Source organism: Otolemur garnettii, unplaced genomic scaffold, assembly GCF_000181295.1.
Source record: "Otolemur garnettii isolate 467f Iridium unplaced genomic scaffold, OtoGar3 scaffold00031, whole genome shotgun sequence".
NCBI lineage: Eukaryota > Metazoa > Chordata > Mammalia > Primates > Galagidae > Otolemur > Otolemur garnettii.
The window spans coordinates 8,933,664-8,955,679 of record NW_003852426.1 but is presented as its reverse complement, the minus strand read 5'-3'; the positions used below and the strand labels follow the sequence as shown (position 1 = coordinate 8,955,679).

General features: G+C 47.8%; 1 protein-coding gene across 1 annotated transcript in view; it reads right to left on the bottom strand.

The window, feature by feature from the left end:
* Window positions 1-8,785: 8,785 nt before the first annotated feature.
* Window positions 8,786-22,016, bottom strand: part of ZFAND3 (zinc finger AN1-type containing 3) — a 376,393-nt gene continuing 363,162 nt past the window's right edge. Inside the window, exon 6 of the mRNA XM_003789161.2 lies at window positions 8,786-11,103. Coding sequence (XP_003789209.1) covers window positions 10,949-11,103 — 155 coding nt within the window. The 3' untranslated portion in view covers window positions 8,786-10,948. The remainder of the gene's footprint in view (window positions 11,104-22,016) is intronic.

Sequence of the window (22,016 nt, the reverse complement as noted above, 5' to 3'; positions counted from 1 at the left end):
CAGGGGCAGCTGGGTAGGAGGATGGGGACAGGGAAAGTGGGGCCTGCTCAGCATTGCTCCATGAGGAGGGTAACAGACAGAGCAAGGTTGACCCCAAATCACCTTTCTGGGTGGGCGTGCAAGGCTTGGGAGAGGCCCAGCTCCCACATGCTGCATTTACCAAACAGAGGCGACCAAAGAGACAGGCCACAGGGGCATGCTGGCACCTTTTGTTCTGGAATGGTTTTCTGTAGTTGCCCATTTGGGATCATCCTTGAGCTGATTGTGAGCTCGTGTGTGGGTATCTGGGCCTCACTTTCCTTTTTCAATGTTTACAATCCTTGGGAGGGGGGAGGTGTTATTTTAGAGACAGGGTTTCTCTCTATTGCCCAAGCTGGATTGCAGTGACATGATCACAGGCTCCCAGTAACCTCAACTCCTGGGCTCAAGCAATCCTGCCTCAGCCTCCTGAGTAGTTGGGACTGCAGCTGCCTGCCAGGATACCGACTAATTTATGTTATGTAGCAACAGGTCTCTCTATGTTTCCCAGGCTGGTCTTGAAACTCTTGGCCTCAAGTGATCTTCCTGCCTCAGCTTCCCAAAGTGACAGGATCACAGATGTTAACCACTGAACCTGGCCTACAATCCAGAACATTAACACAGTGTTCTTTAATTTGGGTAGGGTTTGATGGCAAACTTAAATTTTGCAATAGCCTTGCCTTCTTCCATTGATGAGATTTTCCCACCAATGCTCAATGGTTATCTGGCATTGGAACCCCCAGGACGCACCTGCCCAGGACTCACAAGGTTAAACTCTTTGGAAATGAATGCACATTTTATTGTCCCTTCACCCACCTGGGGCCTCAAAACTGTACATTCTACTTGTTTCACCTGCACAAAAGGTAAAACACTTGTTACCCTGCCTCACTCCCTCTTTAAGTCATGGCCAAAACGAGACACGGTATAAAAAACGAAGACAACAGAATGGAAACGAGGAGGGGGCCAGGAGCACAGGCGATGGTGAGAAACAAGTCACAGCTGGCCCAGGTCCTGGGCAGGCTGATGGGGCCTACTGTATGGAGCCTACTGCACAGCAGAGATGGGAGCTGCATCGCCACCAAGGCACCTCCAGCATCTAAGGCGCAGCACAGACATGGTATCTGTCCTTCCCCAGCGCCTGCTCAGCAGCTCTGGTCCCCACTGCCCCACAGCTCAGGCGTCTAGACGTGTGTGGCCTTGGGGGTCGTTGCCACTCATCCCTGGTTTTCTCACCTGTCCTCAGAGGACCGTGAAGATTAAACAAGCCTGTGTGTGAGAGGGCGGCATGTGCCAGCTGTTCTGATGGTCTGTGAACATTATCCCATCTGAACAAACCCGCAGCCCTTTCTGTCTGCATTTCCCCTATCACCCAACAGTCCTAAAGCCCGTTCCGTGGGCAGGCACTTTTCCTCTGAGCCTCGGCTCCTCCATCCACTCCTCCCCTGGGCATTCCTTCTGGGTACCCGTTGGAAGTGTGGGCTCTACAGAGTTTCTGCAGCACCCCCTGCCCCTCTGCCTCAGGGACCTGGTCCTTGGGCGTGGGCAAGACTTGGTGCATTATGAGCACTTTTTATGGCTAAACTGTATGAGTACACCGTATTTTATCCCTTCATCCCTGTGGACACTTGGGGTGCTTTTACCTTTTGGCTCTTGTGAACAGTGCTGCTGTGAACATGGGGGTATGTGTACTTGCATAAGTCCCTGCTTTCTTATACTTCTTTCCTTGCTCCCTAAACATCCCTTGAATGTGTGTATGCTAACTTCTCTACAATTTACTTTTTGAGAAATTAGCAAAGTGTTTTCCATGGCAGCTGCACCACGTTATGTTCCCACCAACAATATGCAAGAGTTCCAGTTTCTCCACATCCTTGTCAACACTTGTTTTCTACTTCTTATCACCATCCTAGTGGGTATGAATAGCCAGACTTCTTACTTGTCAGCTCTGAGTTCTTGAGACACATGTCTCAAGAGAAAACCAAGTGGGAGTCTTATCATGTAGGCGTGACATTCTCAGAGCCAGAACGCATGGCCTTGTTCTGTACACTGTTCATTAGAAGCAAATCACTAAGTCTGGCCAAGGGGAAGGGGTTCCACTTATTGATGGGAGAAGTGTCAAAGAAGTTAGAGAAAGAATGTTTTGAAATCATGGCATTGGGCTCGGCGCCTGTGGCTCAAGCGGCTAAGGCGCCAGCCACATACACCTAAGTTGGCAGGTTCGAATCTCCAGCCTGGGCCCGCCAAACAACAATGATGGCTGCAACCAAAAAATGGCCAGGCGTTGTGGCGGGCGCCTGTAGTCCCAGCTACTTGGGAGGCTGAGGCAGGAGACTCGCTTGAGCCCAGGAGTTGGAGGTTGCTGTGAGCGTGATGCCATGGCACTCTACCCAGGGGGATAGCTTGAGGCTCCGTCTCAAAAAAAAAAAAAAAAAGAAATCACGATATTGCCATGATATTTCTCATTCACTCCCTTCAATTAGTGGTACTCAAAATGCCCACCTGTGACAAGGAGTTTATACCAGAGTTGGCACACTGCTTCCTTCATCCAGGAAGTCTTGTCCCCTAATCTAAACTGAGTGTTCAGCCACCAAGCTAACTCCCACCCAGAGGCCAGCTCCTCACCCAGCCTGCAACAGTGAACCTGAAATTGCCCTGTGACCTTCACTGAGCCTCTCAGCCCTCAGTCCTCTCCCAGGTTTTACAGGCCTGAAGTTTATACAATTTGAGAAGTCCCCTCCAGAAAAAGAATAAAGATTATGACTACAAAATTAAGTTCAAATGTGAAATAAGAAATGAGAAAACATATAAATTGTGGTGTATGTATACCACAGAATACTACACAGCATTAAAAAATGAAGACTTTACCTCTTTTATGTTTACATGGATGGAGTTGAAAAATATTCTTCTTAGTAAAGTATCTCAGGAATGGAAAAAAATATCCAATGTACTCAGTACTAGTGTGAAACCAATTTACAATCACTCACACATGCATGTGAAAAATGAAACACAACTATAGCCTAAGGATGAAGGAGGGAAAGGGAGGGTGAGGGGAAGGGAGGGGCGTGGGATAATAGAGGGAGATTGGTAGGGGGATCACACCTATGGAGCGTATTACAAGTACAAGTTGGATCTGTCAGGTGCAGAGCATAAATGTCTTAATCCTGTAATTGGGTAAAAGTGGTGAAGGCTATGTTGTTTAATAGGATGTAAGCATTCCAATTTGTACAAGTAATCAACACATTGAATCCTATAATGGCATAAATGTATTTATGATCTATGTATGAATGACTTAATAAAAAATAATGAGGAAACAATTCACAACAAAATTACACATCTCGTAAGGTTGACAAACATCCAAACATCAACAAAATGCAGTATTACTGTGACATGCCTAGGGTGACCAGATTTTAACATTTGTAAAGTGGGACAACATGGCGGGAGGGTGGGTGGGTAGGGTGGCGGGGATGGGCAGGGCAGGGCCTGACAACAATGCAAACTTTGATAACCAGTTCTCGATAATCACTTCTCAATAATTATTTGTAATTATTACAGTTTAACATTATAAAATTAACAAAAATAATATAAAACTCATATTCTGGTGAAACAGCCACATGGCAGCTGAAAACCATATATTCCCTTCCTGTTCTCCCGCCCGTTTGTGCGTTCTTTCCAAAAATCAGGACTTTTTTTAAAACGCTGCAGGATGAGGGACAAATTGTTAAAAAGCGGGACGTCTGGTCACCCTAGACATGCCCCACATTCTTCCTTTTTTTTTTTTTTCTTTTTGAGAGAGTCTCACTATGTCGCCCTGGGTAGAGTGCCGTGGAGTTGCAGCTCACAGCAACCTCAAACTCTTTGGCCTTAAGCGATTCTCCTACCTTGGCCTCCCAAGTAGCTGGGACTACAGGTGCCTGCAACAACGCCTGGCTATTTTGGGGCTGTAGTTGTCATTGCTGTTTGGCAGGCCCAGGCTGGGTTCAAACCCACCACCTCCAGTGTATGTGACTGGCGCCCTAGCCACTTGAGCTACATAGGCCCTTTGTTCCCGTCTTGCTTGGCTGTATCCTCTTTGATCACCCCGTCCCCCGCATGATAACAATTTTGTAATATCATGCAAGACTAGAAAGATTCCTCAATCTCTCCTCTAGCACGGATGATCAAAAATTTGTTTTGAATTACTGATACTATAAAAAATTTCTTTCATCTTCACAAGTAAATTTTGTAAGTTTTTAGAACTGTTGTCAAATGTGGGGAAAGTCTTATCAAGTTTCTTTCACGTCTATGCTAAAGATTGTAGAACACATTAAGCATTCCTAAACTAATCTTTGGTGCTGAGAAGAGAGTGCAGTGCATTTATAATTGCACCTGCTGATTGTTGAGTGTATTCCTGACAAGAGCAAACTGTCTTGAGCAGGCATTGATGAGAATTCACTCTTCCTCTTTTAAGTTCACACATCTGCTGACTAGAAGAATTTTCCACAGACTGCTGGCTCTATACATTTCAAGCCTTGCTTCTCCTCCACAACTTGCTTACCCCCGTGCCAAACTCTGGAAGACACGTTCACATTGCAATCCACCCTGGCCTTGCACCGACACTGGGGTGATGGGGTCAGTGGGCAGAAAGTATTCCTGGAAGCTAGCGCCACCCCAGGGTGGCTGGCAATAACCTGTTGAGCATGGAAGTGATTGCAAACAACACAAATAGGTCTCACTAACTCCAAATTCGATGCATCTTACTCTACTTACTCGCAGCCAGATCCCCAAATTACCATGTGGCCTCCTCACCCAACAGGAGAGGAAGTGTGATGGAAGGGAAGTTGGAATGGAGACAGGGAACAGTTTTAACAAATGGCAGTTAAAGTACCTCACTTTTGCAAATGTTATAAAATCTTGAGAATACTCTCACACACGGCAAGGCACAATCCCAAGTGAGGGGCCTCCAACTAAAACTTCATCTCACAGTGAAGCCACTTCAGTATGTGCCATCATACCTCTGCTCCCCCCAGTGCACCCAGCTGTGCCCGCTGCCTGCCCTGCGCCCACACCTGCCTGCCCACTCTCTCCTATTATCTAGTTCTCCCCCATACTGGATCACTCCATCAGCAAAATAAACTCTTGTCCCCACCTCCGCTTCACTGCCTACCTGTCTTTTTCTACTGTGGCAATACGCCTTGAGGATGAGGCGCCTAAGCCAGGCTTGCTTGTCCACCCTCCCCAGTGGTCTGATGCCAGGGCTCTGAGAAGAGTGCTCTTCTCTTTGAGCCATGCTTCCCGGGGCTTCACCCTCTTTTAGTTTCTTCCTTTGCTGGCAGCTCCTTGGTGGTTTCTTTCGCAGGAACTTCTTGCCTCCCTGGACTTCATAACGGGGTGGGGGGGGGGAGGGGCGATCCAGGCACAGCCTCCGTTCATCTCTTCTCCATTTACACACCTTGGTGATCTCAGCAGGCTCTCAACTTAAATTAGCTGTGTGTAGATGACTCAAAAATGCACATCTCTTTTACACACCACTGTTCACAGCAGCATCATTCACAACAAAGCAGGGGAACCGCCCAGGGTGCATGGATGGAAGCAGGTGAGCAAGATACGCCATGCGGTGACTGGTTCAGCCTTAAGGAAGAAGGAAATTCTGCTACCTGCTGCAACATGGAGAACCTCATGCTAAGTGAAATAAGCCAGTCATAGAAAGACAACTGCACAAGCCCACTCACCTCGTCAAATTCATAGAGGCAGGAAGTAGAAGGGTGGCTGACAGAGGCTGGGGTTAGGGAATAGGGAGTTACTGTTTAATGGGCACAGAGTTTCAATTTTTTAGGAAAAAGATTCTGGAGATAGGTGTTGGTTATGGTTACACAATGCTGTATTAACGACACTAAACTACACACTTAAAAATGGTGAAGATGGTTAATTTCATATTCTGTTCATTTTACCACCATAAAGAAAAATACTTGTTTCCAGCCAGGACCACTCCAGGGAGCATCGTCGAGGGGCCTGCTCATTTCCAGCTGGGCGTCTGCTCTGCACCCCAACTTAATCTTTCCACCCAACCCCCCTCATGTTCCTGCCCAACTCCTTTTTTTTTTTTTTTTAAAGACAGTTTCTATCTCTTGGGCTGGTGAGCCGTGGCATCATCATAGCTCACAGCAACCTTTCAAACTCCTGGGTTTAAGTAATCCTCCTGTCTCAGCCTCCACCATGCCCGGCTAGTTTTTCTATTTTTTGTAGAGATAGTTCTTGCTCTTGTTCAAGCTGGTCTCAAACTCCTGAGCTCAGGGGATCATGCTAGGATTAGGGGACTGAGCTACCACAGGGGGCCCAAGTTCTTGATTATCGGCATCTCCATCCTTCTAGTTGTTATGGCCCCAAACTAAAAGTAATGTGCATGAGTCCTCTTTCCCTTCACCCATATGCAACCTGTCAGCGACCTCTGCCTAGTCCAGAAGCCAGCTCTTCTCACCACTTCCTTGGAGCTTGGGCCTTCAGCACAGTGGCCTCCCAGCTGGTCTGTTTCCCTTCCCTCCTCTGCAGGGTACTGACCTAATACCCTTCAGCATCAAGGCCCTGCACATTCTACCCCAGCTTATTTTACATTGTACAATATTGCCCCTGCAAGTATTTTTTGCACTTTTTGCCCCTCCCCCAACTGTAGACTTGGTCACCACTATATTCCAAGTGCCCAGGATGGTGTCTAGCACATAGCAGTTGCTGAATGATTGGCACCTTAGCTATGGCTTTAGGCTGAAAGGTGCCCCTACTGGAGTTGCCAAGGCACAAGAACTGGGGGGCTTATGTCCTGGTCATTTTCCTTCATACCTTGCCACACAGAGCAGATTCCTCTTCTCTTGGCCTGGAATGCCCTCCAGACTTGGCCTCCCAAGTCCCAGGGAGGGGCCACCCCTCTGTCATTCCTTAGGTACAGTCATCTGAATGTCATACCAACTCAACTATAGTATTAAATACAAGGCTTACTGCATTCCCACTGCTTACCCAAAAGAAAACCGTTTTTAACTTTTAGCTTTTTCTTCTCTTCCCTTTCTATATCTAAATGATGGCTCTTTTCAGTTCTGGAATCATCTGCCGTCTTCCAAGTGTGGACAAAGAGGAACGAGCTTGTACTCTCTGCACACCTGTGTGTGTTCTTCCCTCTCCTCCTACTAGAGTTCCATCATAAATTTGTACCACAGCAGTATTACTGGACGTAAATATTTTTTAAAGCTGTGTCATGCAGCGTGTATGGTTCCTCTTCCTTAATATTGTTTGGCATTACTAAATTGTTTTCATTTGCTTGATTTTCTTTCTCACATCTGAGATAGGGCTTCCCCAGACCCTCTGCTGGGAGTGTGAATCAGGTGCCAAGCCTGGCCTGTCTTGCAGGCCTGGTGCTGCCTGCTGAGGCCCTCCAGGGCCTCCTGAGTCCTGCTCCACATTCTCTGCTTATTGCTCTCCTGGAACGTTCCTGCAGGCAGCTCTGAGAATTGGCTGCAGGGGAGGTACATTTTTGAGCCCCCTGAAGACCTTTCTTTTTTTTTTTTGAGACGGAGCCTCAAGCTATACCCCTGGTTACAGCGCCATGGCATCACGCTCACAGCAACCTCCAACCCCTGGGCTCAAGCGAGTCTCCTGCCTCAGCCTCCCAAGTAGCTGGGACTACAGGCGCCCGCCACAACACCTGGCCATTTTTTGGTTGCAGCCGTCATTGTTGTTTGGCGGGCCCGGGCTGGGGATTCGAACCCGCCACTTAGGTGTATGTGGCTGGCGCCTTAGGCGCTTGAGCCACAGGCGCCGAGCCAAGACCTTTCTTAGATAATTGCTTTTGTGCTTAAATGGGTCCTCCCTCTCAGTGACCAATTCTCTGGGGTTGAGGAAGCTGTGTTCATGGTTCACTGTATGTGGCACTGATGGCTCCTTTAAAGACCCCAGCCCCCTTCCCCCATAGCTTCCTGCCATCCTCCCAGGAGGGTTTCTTCTTTCCATCATCCCCTCATCCTCCTGTGGATTTCTGTGGGCATACAAGTCTCCTTGAGGCAACAGGAGTGTGTTGATGGGAGGCCAGCTCCTGCAGGGCCAGAGTGTGGGTGCTCCCCCTCCATGTTTGAAGGCTGCCAGACCCTGTTCTGCTCTCCGACCACCTGCAAGTTTGCCTCCACCAGGAAAGCCTGTGCTTTGGCCTTTTGATTTTCTCTAAAGATTCTTTATCCTCCTCCTGATACCTGTGTGGCCAATGTCTCTGCCATAAAACCAGTGGGACAGGGGCCACTCCTCTGCTTCGCCCCCGCCAAATGTTTTTTAAAGACTTTATACAAACATATCTTATATGCTGAAGAGTTCATACAGCATGTACGCTCCTCCACCCCTCCCTCGGGGAAACTTTCGCTGCGCATCCTATAGGACCATCCTATAGGTTGGGTGGGACCTGGGCACCCGACCCCAGCACCCCCCTACACACACATTGGGAGCTCTCAGGGTTGGTAAAAGTCTTGGCGTTGCCCTCTGACATGTAACCTCCTTGCTGCTGGCACTGGCTTGGCCCAATGACCCAACCTTTACCAGATGGCCAGCACTGTGGCCTCCCAAGGTAGATCCACCCCAAAGAAACCTGGGAACCAGCTGATTAGCCTGGACACTTACTGGATGAGTCACCCGAATACTGCAGAGACTCTGCACCACAGGTTCCCACAGTCTCTTCACAGCCCTGGCCAGGGAAACACTGTTATTATTTTTCCAGTGACCCAAGAGGCACTCAGGAGAACTGATGAGACAGAGACAGCCAGACTTTCATACGATTGGTTTAATTTTTTTTCAGCAGGAGAAAAAAGAATAAAGTTACAAGATTCTTTTAATATTTTCACAAATGTTAAAACTAAAACTGAGCTCTAGGCTATGTGTGTAAGTAAATCTAGAACACAAAAGGGTTAAATAAGATTTTCTCTTTTAAAGATACAAGAATTTAAGCTTTCCTTACATTTAACAAACTTCACAGAACAGATACTGCAGGGGAACAAGCCCTTCCTCCCCTACCCCCAGCTGTAAGTCAGGAAGTGAACACGGGTTTGGATCCCTGTGTGCGGCCAGCTCCCCAGAGCTGCTTCTTCCCATTGCTGCCTCCGTGCAGCAGCCGGTGGGGCCTGGGGAGGGCCAGGAGGGTGTGCAGCCTCTTCGGGACCAGAGCTTGGTGGGAGCCTGACAGGACGCCTCATGAGGAAGGCCATGTGGTGGCCGGAGGGCTGTGGCTTGACAGCAGTGGTAAACGCTGGACAGGCCTGGCCCCTCTGCCCTGGGCTGCCCTAGAGCAAGACACCGGTCTGGGTCCTGAAGCAAGAATTAAGGCTGGGGATTTTGCAGCGGATTCCACTCTGGTGGGGGTGGAGGGTGGGAAGAGCATGATTTCTTATTTCAGTATTTCGGATCAAAAAACGTTTGTAGTTGCAGGTGTTCAGCTGTTAATTTGAAGACAGAGTTGAACTGTTTGTTGTTTTATAAAAAGGAAAGTTGCTGGGTTACACCGTTCCAGTAGCCTGTGCATGGCAGATCCACACTGCCTCTGCAGGAGCCATTCACCCTCACTGACCTGGATCAGGTGGGCACTGGGACCATGGGGACTGCTGAGCCCACAAGGGCTTTCAAGGGAGCCCTAATCCTGTCCCCCAGCCACCACCCCCCACCCCGGCCAGACTGCTGTGGCCACTGCACTCCTCCTATTTGCCTATGGAGGCTGAGAAATACACCCTCCTACTCCACTTGCCAGAGCAAATGTTACTCCCAGAGCTCCCAGCCACAAATTGCTGTTCTAGACTGATCCAAAACCACGGTCCCTGTGAAGTGTGCTGCCTTCCCTTACTAAACTTGCTATGTAGTAGATGTGGACTGGTTGTCCTTGGACTACGGGGCTGCATAGAAATGAGAGCAGAGGCCACAGCACCGTCCTCCTGCCCCTAGAGGTGTGACCAGGCTTCAGCTGGAAGGGGCAGGTCTGAGGACAGCAGCTTCCCTAGCTGCTCCCAGCACGTCTACTGATTCCTACTGGCTATGAAATGTCTTTAAAAAAAAAAAAAAACTCCCAATATAGAAATCTAGCTGCAGAGGCCAGTGTGTAGACCCAGCCACAGCTGCTGTGCTGCCATTAGCCTTATTTGATCAACTGCCAGATCCCTGCACTTGGCAAATGGCACACCAGGGCTTGTGGGTCAGGGGGCGCGCTGGCTGCTGCCTGTGACCATGGATCCTGTGTAGAAAAGGTGGGTCTTGTCTATGGACTAGTCTTGAGTGGAGCTAATTTTCAAAATGAGACTATTGTTTCTCTTCCTGTGTGAGTTTTTTTCCATAGCAAGTCAGATAAAAAAATTTCTGTAAGAATCTGTCCCCCCCCACCCCCCATTTCTAGCTCTTGGGAGAGCGAGGCCACCACCCAGCCCAGCGACATGGCCAATCTCAGCAGCCTCCTGTGGCCAAGGCACGCATGGCCGTCAGGCATCCTGGCTACTGGCAATAAGCATAAGTGAAGAGGTGAAAGGCCGAACATTGAACAGAGTTTCTGGCAAAGCCATGTGCGTCGTGGGAACTTTAACACCAGCTTCTACTCCTCTATTAACTCAGAGTCTCCGTCTGGAACACTTTCCACTTAAGGCTTTTTTATAAGTTTGACTCCAGCAGTGACAGGTATGTGTTGTTTTAAATCCACTAGCCATGCTCAAAAAAAAATATTCTTCATGTTTTAATTTTATACAATGGCTAGCAGGCACCTTAGTAACCAGCCAGAAATCAATTTCAACCACCATCAACCCCTAAACTACAGTACCAGGATGGCTGGCTAAAGAAAGGAAACGGGCTGGCTGTAGTCTGACATGTGCCCAGTACAAGGTGTCTGGCTGACTTTGTCCTAAATAAGGCTAACATTAGTGAACTAAGAACAGCGTCATGTGGTGGCCATGCCCGGCCTTCAGGAGCACCCCTCTCCGATGCGCTGGCAAGAGCGCCCCACTTTCCGGTCCAGTTTCACCATTTTCATGATGGCTTCCTCTCGGCCACGGCCCATGTGGTCAAACGTACAGTCGTGCTGCTCCGGGAGGCGATGTAACATACAGAACACGTAACCTACGGCAGGGGAGAGAGGGGAAGTGTTAGGAGAGCGAGGCCACCACCCAGCCCAGCCACATGGCCAATCTCAGCAGCCTCCTGTGGCCAAGGCACGCATGGCCGTCAGGCATCCTGGCTACTGGGAATAAGCATAAGTGAAGAGGTGAAAGGCCAAACACTGAACAGAGTTTCTGGCAAAGCCATGTGCGTCGTGGGAACTTTAACACCAGCTTCTACTCCTCTATTAACTCAGAGTCTCCGTCTTTGTGCCTGCAAGTGCACAAAGCCTGGCTCTTGCGCTCGTCCAGGGCGTGCAGGAGGCAAGTCAGTGGGGGGATAGCAATCACAGTAGGGCTCTTGCTTTTGAAGAGAGTTTATTCTCATATCCCCTGTCCAGCACCCATAGGACCAGCACCTCACATGCCACAGCTGCTCAGGTCAGTCTGACACCCCCAGAACTTTAATCTGTGGCTGCCCTGCCTGAACCCCTGAAGGAAGGACCCCAAGTGGGCTGCTGTAGTGAGACACAACCCCCCATTTCCTTGCCTGGAAATGAGCAAGCTTTGAGCACCCTTCCGGCCAGGCATGCAGGATGCACAGGGCTATCAGCTCAGCGCTTCCCCTGGCTTGAGCAAACTGTAATATCCACCACAGGACAGTTACCACTTCTAGGAGGCAGGGTGGGAAGAGAAATGATCATGGCTTAAATGACAAACTACCTCCTGTTCAGCAGGGCAGGGGGTGGGGTGGGGTGAGATCGATCAAACCATAACCCACCGGTGAGTGGGGCTCTCATAGGGAAATGGACTAATTTCAAGGGCTAGAAAAGGTATTACATACAAATAGAGGACAGAACAGAAATGCTGAGCTAATCCACTGAGTCTAAGGAGCCTGACATTTTGAACTCCATCTGTTGGGGCAGGCTGAGGTGCCCACACCCAGGGCTTCCACTTGCCCTGCCCTCCCAGAAGAGGATGTTTTAGGTCTCCTCTTTGGAGCAGAGAAATCCAAAAGGGACACTGGTCTGGCAAATAAGAAAAGACCAGTGAAACAGGCAGAACAAAGGACGGAGACCATGAAGGATGATGGGTGGCCGCTCCTAACAGACTGGGATTCATTCCTTCCCCATCCTCAATTTCTTACGACACCTGCGAGGCAGATTTTAGAAGAACAGCAGAAGCTGAAGCAAGGACCAACTCTAGGATGGACAAGAGGATCAGCAGCCTTAAGGTTTAAGTTTAACTTCACCTAGACAATATTCCACGACCTGAAGGAGGTAGGGGTTGGAGGAGAGAGAGGAAGAATGTGGTCTTAGATTGCCAGGGACCAATCTGCCTCAGGAATGCAGCTGACTCTCACATCCTGCCCTGAGCTCACACCGTGTCTAAGAACACACATGCCTGAGGCCTGGGGCCCGGAGCCACGAGGGTGAGCCTGGGCCATCCACTGTACGAGGAGACATATTATTAACTGCTTCTCAGGGAGAGCAGAGCAATATGTTTGTCTCTAAATTGGGACTGGGTTTAAGGAAAAGAACAGAGATGAAATTTTTGTCTTCCGAGAAACTGAGTTCCCACCTGGTCCAGAAACAAAGTTAAGATTAATGAGCTCATGTGTTATATTTACTGATAAGTTCATTACTTGAAGATATTGGATACCAGTTGTCTTTCTCCTAAAGGATTTCACAACGCAAGTATGGATGACCTCAATATGCATCCCCCATCTAACAAGCAAAAATCATCTTTTCACAGCAAAGCTGACTTGGTGAGGGAGAACCTGCTTCCAGTTGGGGCTTTGGGTGGGGACACCAATAAGATAGCATCAGGATGTGTCTGTAGATATTTCTGTCACCAAGTCCTGATGTATTTTCTGTATCATCAGCACCTATAACAGGGCAGGAGGATGCCTGCTGCCTCTGTGGTTCTCTTCCTTTAAGATCCTGCAATGATGATTCAGGAGAAGGTCCCAGGGGCCCTTCTCTCCTTCTCATGAATGCTGTTGGCTGAATAAACGCCACTGGAAATGGATTACCACCGGAATTAACATAGCTCCTAGCTCAGCTTAACACCTCAATGGTCAAAGGCAGACTGGATAGAGGGGAGAGCCGGTCTGGTTCCCTCATCCCTGCCCCCCCCCCCAACTTGCTTAACTTGCCTTCCACCAGCTGGGGGGGGGGGGGCGCCAACCCGGTGACCTGAGAGCCCCAGGACTGACTGGAAAAGGAAACAGAGAGTGACAGCCATAGCAAGTGCCCCTATACTTCCCCTGGCCACCCAAGGATTCTCATCTTATCTCTCTACTCAAGTTCCGTGTGCATGTTAGACACACCTTGACACTTGGCTTTAATTTTTGAAAGATGAAAACGATTAAGCAGCAGCTAGGTTATGGGAGCAGAGTTGCTAACAATTAGACCATACAGGTGTGTGATTCTCTGGGCAAGTCTAGGAGAAACTTTGGAGGGTGAACTTTCCAAGCTGCCATGCAATGAGGCTCAGGCTGTGAGATAGCATATATTAAGCTCAATTCTTTCTCCTATCAGGCTCACTCACTAAGAAGAAGAAGTTGCATGCTGGAATTTATCTTATATACTGAGTAAATATTATCCACTGATAGTGGCCAATGGCTGGATATATTCTGGTGTCAGTAGTTAGGAGTGGGTTGTCCTAGGTGTGGAAGGGAGGGGTAAGAGGAGGGTGGAAATGACTGATGGGTGGCATGAATTTTTATCCTTTTTTCTTGGTACCCCCAGAACCTTATACTATTCTCTGACTGAAGTTTAGAGACCAAGCTGCGTATGAGAAGAGAGCTGAGTTCAGGCTTCTAGGGAAGACGGGGGCTTTCAGCCTTATCCCACTAGGCCATGCCTTAGAAAGCAACTGGGACCCTTCCTGAGAGGGCAGGAGAAGGTGGTGTCCAGAAGACATGAAAACACAAAGGACACAGAACTGGTCAGCCAAACCAAGACACTAGCTCTGGTACTATCACGAGAGTATCATGCAATTCTTCCCCCCACTCCATATTTTTAAAAGTTCTATACTGAAATCGAACACTTATTCACATAGATATAATCCCATGTCTACACTCTCCTTATGGCTCCACTGTTTAGTAGCATACAATTTAAATCCCATTTCAATACACTTTTGTTCACAGTGGCTATATCGTGTACAGTGCTTTGGAGGGATAAAGAAGGATAAGGTGCAGGGGAATGGGATTAAAAGAATGGTTCCTACAAGGATGGAAGAAAAAGTATCCAATGTACACAGCCCTATTATGAAACTAATTTATAGATCTCAAATGAAAGCTACAACCTAATTCTAGCCTAAGAATACGGGGAGGGGTTGGGGGAGGGGAGTAGGGCAGCTGGGTGGTGGGAGGGTGACTGGAAAGATCACCTATATGGTCTGTCTAACAAGGGTACAAGTGAACTTTTCTAGACCTAGAGTATAAATGTTTTAACACAATAACTAAGTAAATGACATAAAGTCTATGTTAACCAGCTTGATGAAAGTATTTCAAATTGTATATGAAAACACTACACTGTACCCCATGTTTGCATTAATGTATACAGCTATCATTTAATAAAAAATAAATAAAAATTAAAAAAAATTAAAAGAATAGTTCCTCTCTTCTCAACCCCCAAAGAGAAGAAAATAGTCAAGACAAAAATTTTTGAAATGATAAGCTGCCTGCTAAGTGTAAGATTTAACCCAAGCCCTTTCCTCTGCCAAGCCATGTGACCAACTGCCCTGTTCCTCGGAACCCAGGATTACCGGTTTCCATGAACTACTGGCCCAGGAGGAAGCTGCAGAGCTCCTTTAAGGCTGCCTGAGTTGTTTTCATTAATCTCCACAAACACTCAAGAACTTGTGTGGGTGTCTTTTTGCTTTCTGGCAATGAAGAGCAATTTGGGACAAGCCCTTGATTAAAAAGGGAGGGTGAAGGAGCAGCTCTGTAAGTACTTTGTGCCACAGCCCCACACTTCCATACAGCCTCTCTCTGCAGGCCACTAGCCTGGGTTCTGACAGGCTGTCCTGGGCACAGGGAGAGAGAGAATAGTACTGGTAAGGAGGCCCAACCACTGTACCTAGTACTGGTCAGCCCCTGTGATCTGGACTGGAAGTCTCCCCAGGGTCTCTAGTAGCTATGCCCTCAGTTTGAGAAGACCCTCTTAAACTGAGTAGCCACCACCAAGAAGGGGAACCTGGAACAGGAGGGGAAGAAGAGTGGCTGATGCATCAAAGGCTGTGATCCTAGGGCCCTGCCCAAGCCTGTGACTGTAGATAGCAAGAGACGGGGGAGAGTAATAACTTTCCTGAATGTATCACTAACAGAGACACAGATTATGGCAGAAAGGGAAAAAATACAATTCAAGACCTATCTAAACCTCTGTCCCGAAGAATCCCATGTGAAAGAGAAATGCAGAAGGCAGCTTTCAGGTCCTCAGCCTGCTTCTCTTGAGAGGACAGGTGTATGTATCACTGCTGGCCACTCAAGTATCACACCAGCACATCTGGACTCCCGTCCTCCCAATGCAGACATGGGTGGGGCCTGTGGCTCCAATGACCCGTGAGCCACAAAGACCTGAAGATGCCCTACAGCTGAAGGGTCTTGGAAACATGTTCCCAGGAGGGAATGGAAGGGAGGCTCATTCTGCTGAGACTCACAAAGCTTTGACATGCAGATTTCTAATAATGCTCATCTGGTGGGAATCAAATCTCTAACTTAGCTGACATCTGAAATTTATATAGTTCATTCAGATGCCTACATCCACAGCCACAGCTCACCTGTTTACACAGAGAGAGGGTCTGGGTATTTTGAGACTAAATCTACAGGACTGAGAACAATTTGTGCAGATACCATCATCAGGCAGAGAGGCCTTAACAAAATGTTATCAAAGTTGGTAATAATATTTCCTATTTCATCCACTTTTGTAGAAAATCATGGACAACGACTGCACAGAGGAACACTCAGAGGCATCACTCAGCCTATTGTGTCTGTGTTCTCTAGCTCTTGGCAGTGCTGGCCAACAGGACACTGGGGGCAGTGGAACCAAGACGGCCTCATCATCTGCCACTTCTCTTGCCCACAGACCACAGGGAAGCCCAAGTGACAGCCTGACTGACATGGGGCTTCTACCCTTGGCTGAGGCAAGGAGCCCCCAGGCCAGCATTTCCTTCCATGCCCTAAAAATTGAGGATTGGAATTGTTCTCTTCCACAGAACTTCCTGAGGTAGACAAAGGAAGAAGGGGTGAAAACTGGGGTTCTCGACAGTTTTATTCAATCTGTGCCAAATAGAAATCCTGCTTACGGGCCTTTTCATGGAGTAAAAAGCACCATTAAAGCTGGAAAAACTGGCAGCACTGGACATTTGCTCTCTTGCAGATTTCCTCACTTGGAGATTCTCCCAAGTGGTTTTTGTTTGTTGTTTGGTTTGGCTTTTTGTCTTTTTGGAGACAGGGTCTCTCTTTATCTCCCAGGCTGGGGTGCAGTGACATGATCACAGCTCACTGCAGGCTTGAACTCCTGGGCTTAAGCCATCCTCCTGCCTCAGACTTCAGAATAGCTGGGACTATAGGCGTGCCACCACGTTCAACTAAGTTTTTTATTTCTTCTTCTTCTTTTTTTTTTTAAATAGGTGGGGTCTTTCCCAAGCTGGTCTTGAACTTTTGGCCTCAAATGATCTTTCTACCTCAACCTGACAAAATGCTGGGATTATAGACATAGCCCCTGTGCCTGACTCCTAAGTGGCTTAAAGCCTGAGCTCCAGCTGCTCAGGTGTTTTTACCTCACTTGTAAGAAATGTTTTATACTTTCTTGCTCACTTGAATTTCAAATTGCCAAAAGTTCAAGAAGAACCAATAAATACTGACAAGCCTTGGGGATTAAGGTACTGTTAAATGCTTGGCTGGTGTGCAGCTTGGGGAGGCAGTGTGCATGTCGTGGGCGCACAGAGTGTCTGCCCAGGGTACCTGCTCACCAACATGCCCAGCCTATGCTGGCAGCAGCACAGCAACAAGGCCAGGCAGGTCTGTCCAGTTCCAAGGTGAACCAGAGACTGTTCTTACAGGTGCACAAGGGCTCCAGGGACAGAACCTATCAAAGACTTCCCCAAGCTTCCTGAGTTAACCCTCTGAATCTCAACTCAGTAGGTAGCACTTTGTGTCTGAATTGTCTATTTACACAATAAATGGCAAGTGTGCCTGACCCACAGTGTCTGAAATGTCCAAGCAAGCTCTTCTGAAAAAAAAAAAAATCACATTTTTCCTGCAAGGTAAAACTTTTTTAAAGGTCAGGACAGCTCACTGACCTCATAGTTCATTTGTAAGTACATGTTGGGAACAGCAGGTGGTTAGAGTGAAGCTTGTTGGAAGCATTAGCCATTTATACTCCCACCAGCAGCAATCCCTGGATTACACCTCATCCGCTGACCCAAAGCCCAAGGCAGAATTTGTAGCACCGAAATGTATTAAAGGATCTTAATGCATTTTATTTCATCAGGCCCATGGTACAGGCAAAGCAGCTGCAGGTGTTTTGGGAATAGAACATATCTGCTTTACATTCTCCTCCATCCCTGGCTTTGCATGGTGGAGGGAAAATCATTACACTCCCATAAACAGAACGCGATCCTCAGCTGACTGAGGTGGTTCCCACAGTGCGCTACTGGGCTGAGGGAAGAGAGCCAGTGAGTGGATGGACAGGTCAGCTATACAGGGCACTGCAACCAAAGCCACAGTGAAACACCAAACTGGGCACCAGTCTGCCTGTTTTTCAAAGGAAGGAGAACCTACAATTTGGAAAACTCCACTCTGATCCTTAACAACAAAAAACACCAATCACTGAGACAATTCTAAAACAGAAGCAATCATCTGCTTTCCCCCAAGTCAATTACAACATCAGCTACATATAAGCTAAACGTTAGAACCAAAAGCAGGATATGACAGAGGAAAAGATGGGAACACTTTAGGCAAAGAACTCCTAGGGTGCGGTGTGGACTCAGGGAGCCTGGAGGCCTACAGCCTTCCCTCACGTGCGCTCAGAGAGCAGTCAGGAGGGAGGAGGAGAAAACCGGTGGCAGTCCAGCTCAATGAAGCTCCTGATGTCGTTAGTACACGCACAATTTGAAAAGAATAATAAAATTCACCACTGTCAATATTCCTTTTGTTATTGTTTCTCCAGACAGCCCCATTCTCGCAAAAACCCTAATTACCTTTTTCCACTCTGGGGAATGTCTGTCCTCTTTCAATAATGTCTCCTTCTATCGCTCAGCTCAAGCAGCCTCATTCCACCTGACAGTCAAAGAACAAGCCTTCTACGACTTGCTTTTGCCTCTACATACCAAAAAAACTGTTTTTGCACCCTGCAGGGTTGGGGGCCAAAGTGCCCACACAATGACAAACAGGCGACCTGTGAGAACTCTGCGTCACACAAGCCTTTTAACATCCAGCACACAGGAGAAGGGGGCTAGCTGCAGGCTCATATTCTAGGCTGTTTTATCTGGCATGAACATAATATTTAAAAACTAAGAGAAATGGCTCAAGGCAGTTTTTGCCACAGGAATAATAACTTGCTCTTTCAGTCATCATTTCAGTAGCTAAAAGCAGGTGGCATTAACCATTCAGGTACCTGGAGCAGTCTTTATGGTCCCCCAAACCCCCATGAGGTACCTGCACTCCTGGCCGTTCCCACCCCTCACCTCTATCCCTATATGGGAGGAGAGTGTTGTAACGGCAAGAAACGTTCTTTGGAGGGGGAGAACCTCATCATCTTTTCAGCAGGTCTTGTCTTTTAGTATTTCCTTATCCTTTAAAGATTATCTTCTCAAACAGAGCTATCTCCTACAAAACCAGTTCCAAAACTGCAGTGAAAATGAGGGAAAGCCATGCCCATCTCACTTAGGAGTTCCTGGGGGCGGAGACTGGGCCAACTTCATTGTCAGGTTCCTGGCACATAGCTCACCAGGGAACTGTGGCTTGTGCATGTCTGCCTGAAGGCATCTTTGAAGACAAGAGCTAAGTCACAGAATATCCAAGTGGCAATGCAGCCAGGGGCATCAGACTGCAAATGCCATGCCTCTCTATCCAGAGCAACACCTGGACAAAAAGGAACAATTTCTCTTTCTCTTGGCCTTTCAATCCACTTGCTGGGATCACAGGGGAGTACAAAGATGACAGACTGGAGTTGGGACAGACCTGTAGTCCCATCCCTGGTGTCATGGCAAGTCCCTTAACAGGTGAGGCTCAAGTTCCCTTTCAGATCATCCAGTAAGGGGTATGTGCTCTGGGCCTCTAGTCTAGACTCAGGTTCCCGCTGTACTGCTTTGATGGGTATGTGGCTGAGGGTGGGCCATTTAACCTTGCAGAGCCTCAGCTGTGTCTTTTATAAAATCGGGTTTTATAGAAAATAATGCCCAGGAAGCACCTGGCACATGGTCAAGGAAGGCTAGCTATTCCTGATGACTTTGCAAGGTGGTGTCATCTCCCTGGCCTTACGCAGCGTGACTGATCCACAGTGTGGCTGACAAGCTTGGAGTCATGGCCCCGCTCCCGCCAATGGTTCCCTCCCCTTCCCCCCATGTAGCATTCTTCTTGCCCCATCTGCCTCCAGCTCACAGTCCAGACTCTAGTTCCCTTCTTCTTCCTCCAAACATGTGATATACAAGTCTCCTTTCTCCCTCTCCACAAACCTGTTTTTATAGACTATAAATGCATGCTAAGTGACAAGCTCAGTAAAGATTTCTGTTGGAGACATGCACATTTTGGAGAAACCTGATTTAAATGTATGAAAACAATACAGTGTAGCCCGGAAAGCACTCAGTGGTTAGGGACACCATGAAAGGGATATGGAAACTTTCAAGGATTGCAGAGAGCAGCTCTCTGCCCTGGTAGGGGCATTTCTGCAGGTACAGTTGAGAAGTGTGCGAGTCTCTTCCACACAGAGGCAGAGCGTGTGTTTGCAAGTTTGGCCACGTACTGACCACTTGTTGAGAAGCCTGGTGTCTGCTTCCCTGAGACTGTCAGGCTGGCAGCTGCAGGGTAGGAAGAGCAAGAGGAAAGAACTGGATCTAGACACCCTGCAAACAACTGAGGCTTTGACCCGGCCTGTGCCAGCACCGTGAGCACTTGTTTTATGGACTGCTTTTAAAAATGAAGTCTCTCTACACACTTCTTGTTTTTACCACAGTGACTTGAAAAGATCATTCTGAGGAGCTTATGAATATGAGCATGCTTTTCTCTATCTTCACAAAATCTGAGCTTTAAAAGTCACAAGTCCCACAGTGTCTGCTATCCACTGTTACAGGAAAGCATGCTGGGGTGAGGGGGTGAGGGGGCAGAGAAACTGGCTTAGTGGTTTTCCTGAAACATATCTCTCTTGAAGGGGAAGAGGCTTATCCTGTAGCAGAAGAATGTTTTTTGTAGACATGAGTTAAAATCTGAAGTCGGATTAGAGACCCCACCACCACCACACACACACGGAGGGCCCCTGCAAACCTCCCATGGAAGGCACTAATCCCACAGCCTAGTTCCATTTCAGTTATGGGGTGGGTGTGGATGGGGCTAAGATGCGAGGATTTTCCTAAATGGTTGCAAACTGGGTATGGAAAACACCCCATGAATGGAGACTAAAAACTGCTGAATCCAATGACCCTTTTCAGTTCTCATTTCTAGCATTAGAACAGGTGATTGCTCCTGTGGATCCAGGACACCTGCTGACCTTGCTTTGCTTCCCTTTCTCTGGCAACTCCTCAGTTACTGTCCTGGAAATGTCAGAATTAGCACACAGCCCTCTTTCTGTACTCTCCTTCAAAGCTTAAAATTCTAATTATGTGTGCTAACACACCTGCAATTTATCTCTCTACCCCAGACCTCTCTTTAGCGCACCACACTCCTCTATTCAGTTATCTACTCAGGATCTTGGCTTAGACTTGAGATGTCGAAAACAGGACACTTGCTACTTCCCCACAAACCTGCCTCTCCCTCAGTGTTTCCTGTCCTAAGAAAACGGGGCCACCGTGCAGCCAGCTTGTGACACAAGCTTGGAGTTATCAATAATATCTTCCTTACTCTTCAAAGTCAGTTACCAAGTCTTGTGAATTCTATATCCAAAATCAAATCTGTTCTCTTTTTTCTATTTCTACTACCACCATTTGGTCAAAAGCACTGGTATCTTTTTGCCAAGCCTACTGCAATAGCCTCTTCTAGGCAGTTACCCCACATCAAATCCATGTTCCTCACAGCAGCCAGTGACTGGATACAACCTTATCTTGGATATGGGATTCCTTGCCCACTGACTGCAATGCAAGCTTCCCCACTACAGCACAGACTCATCGCTGGCTGCGGCTTCCGTACTCTTTGTACTATTTACCACCCTGCACTCTGTCCTAGACACACTAACCTCCTAACTAAATTCTTGCTTATTCAGGCTTCAGCTTCAATGACTCTTTCTCAGGATGACATCCCTGAATGCTGAGACTAGGTTAGGGCCCCCACTGTATGCATTCAAGGCATCCTGGACTTTTCCTTCAATCACTAGTCACAATTGTCATTTGTGGAATTCTTTATTTAACTTTTCTCCTTAGCTAGAGTTCATGAAATCAAGCACCATGCCTCTAAGTTTATTACATAGCCTGTATACTTAAAACAGTGCTTGCCTGGTTCACTCAAAATATTCTGGGCTGGGTATGGTGGCTTATACTTGTAATCCTAGCACTCTGGGAGGCAGAGGTGGGTGGACTGCCTGAGCTCATGAGTTTGAGACCAGTCTGAGCCAGAGTGAGACCTTGTCTCTAAAAATAGCCAGGCATTGTGGCAGGTGCATGTAGTCTCAGCTACGTGGGAGGCTAAGGTGAGAGGATCACTTGAACCCAAGAGTTTGAGGTTGCTGTGAGCTAAGACACCAGGACACTCTACCAAAAGGGACAAAGTGAGACTCT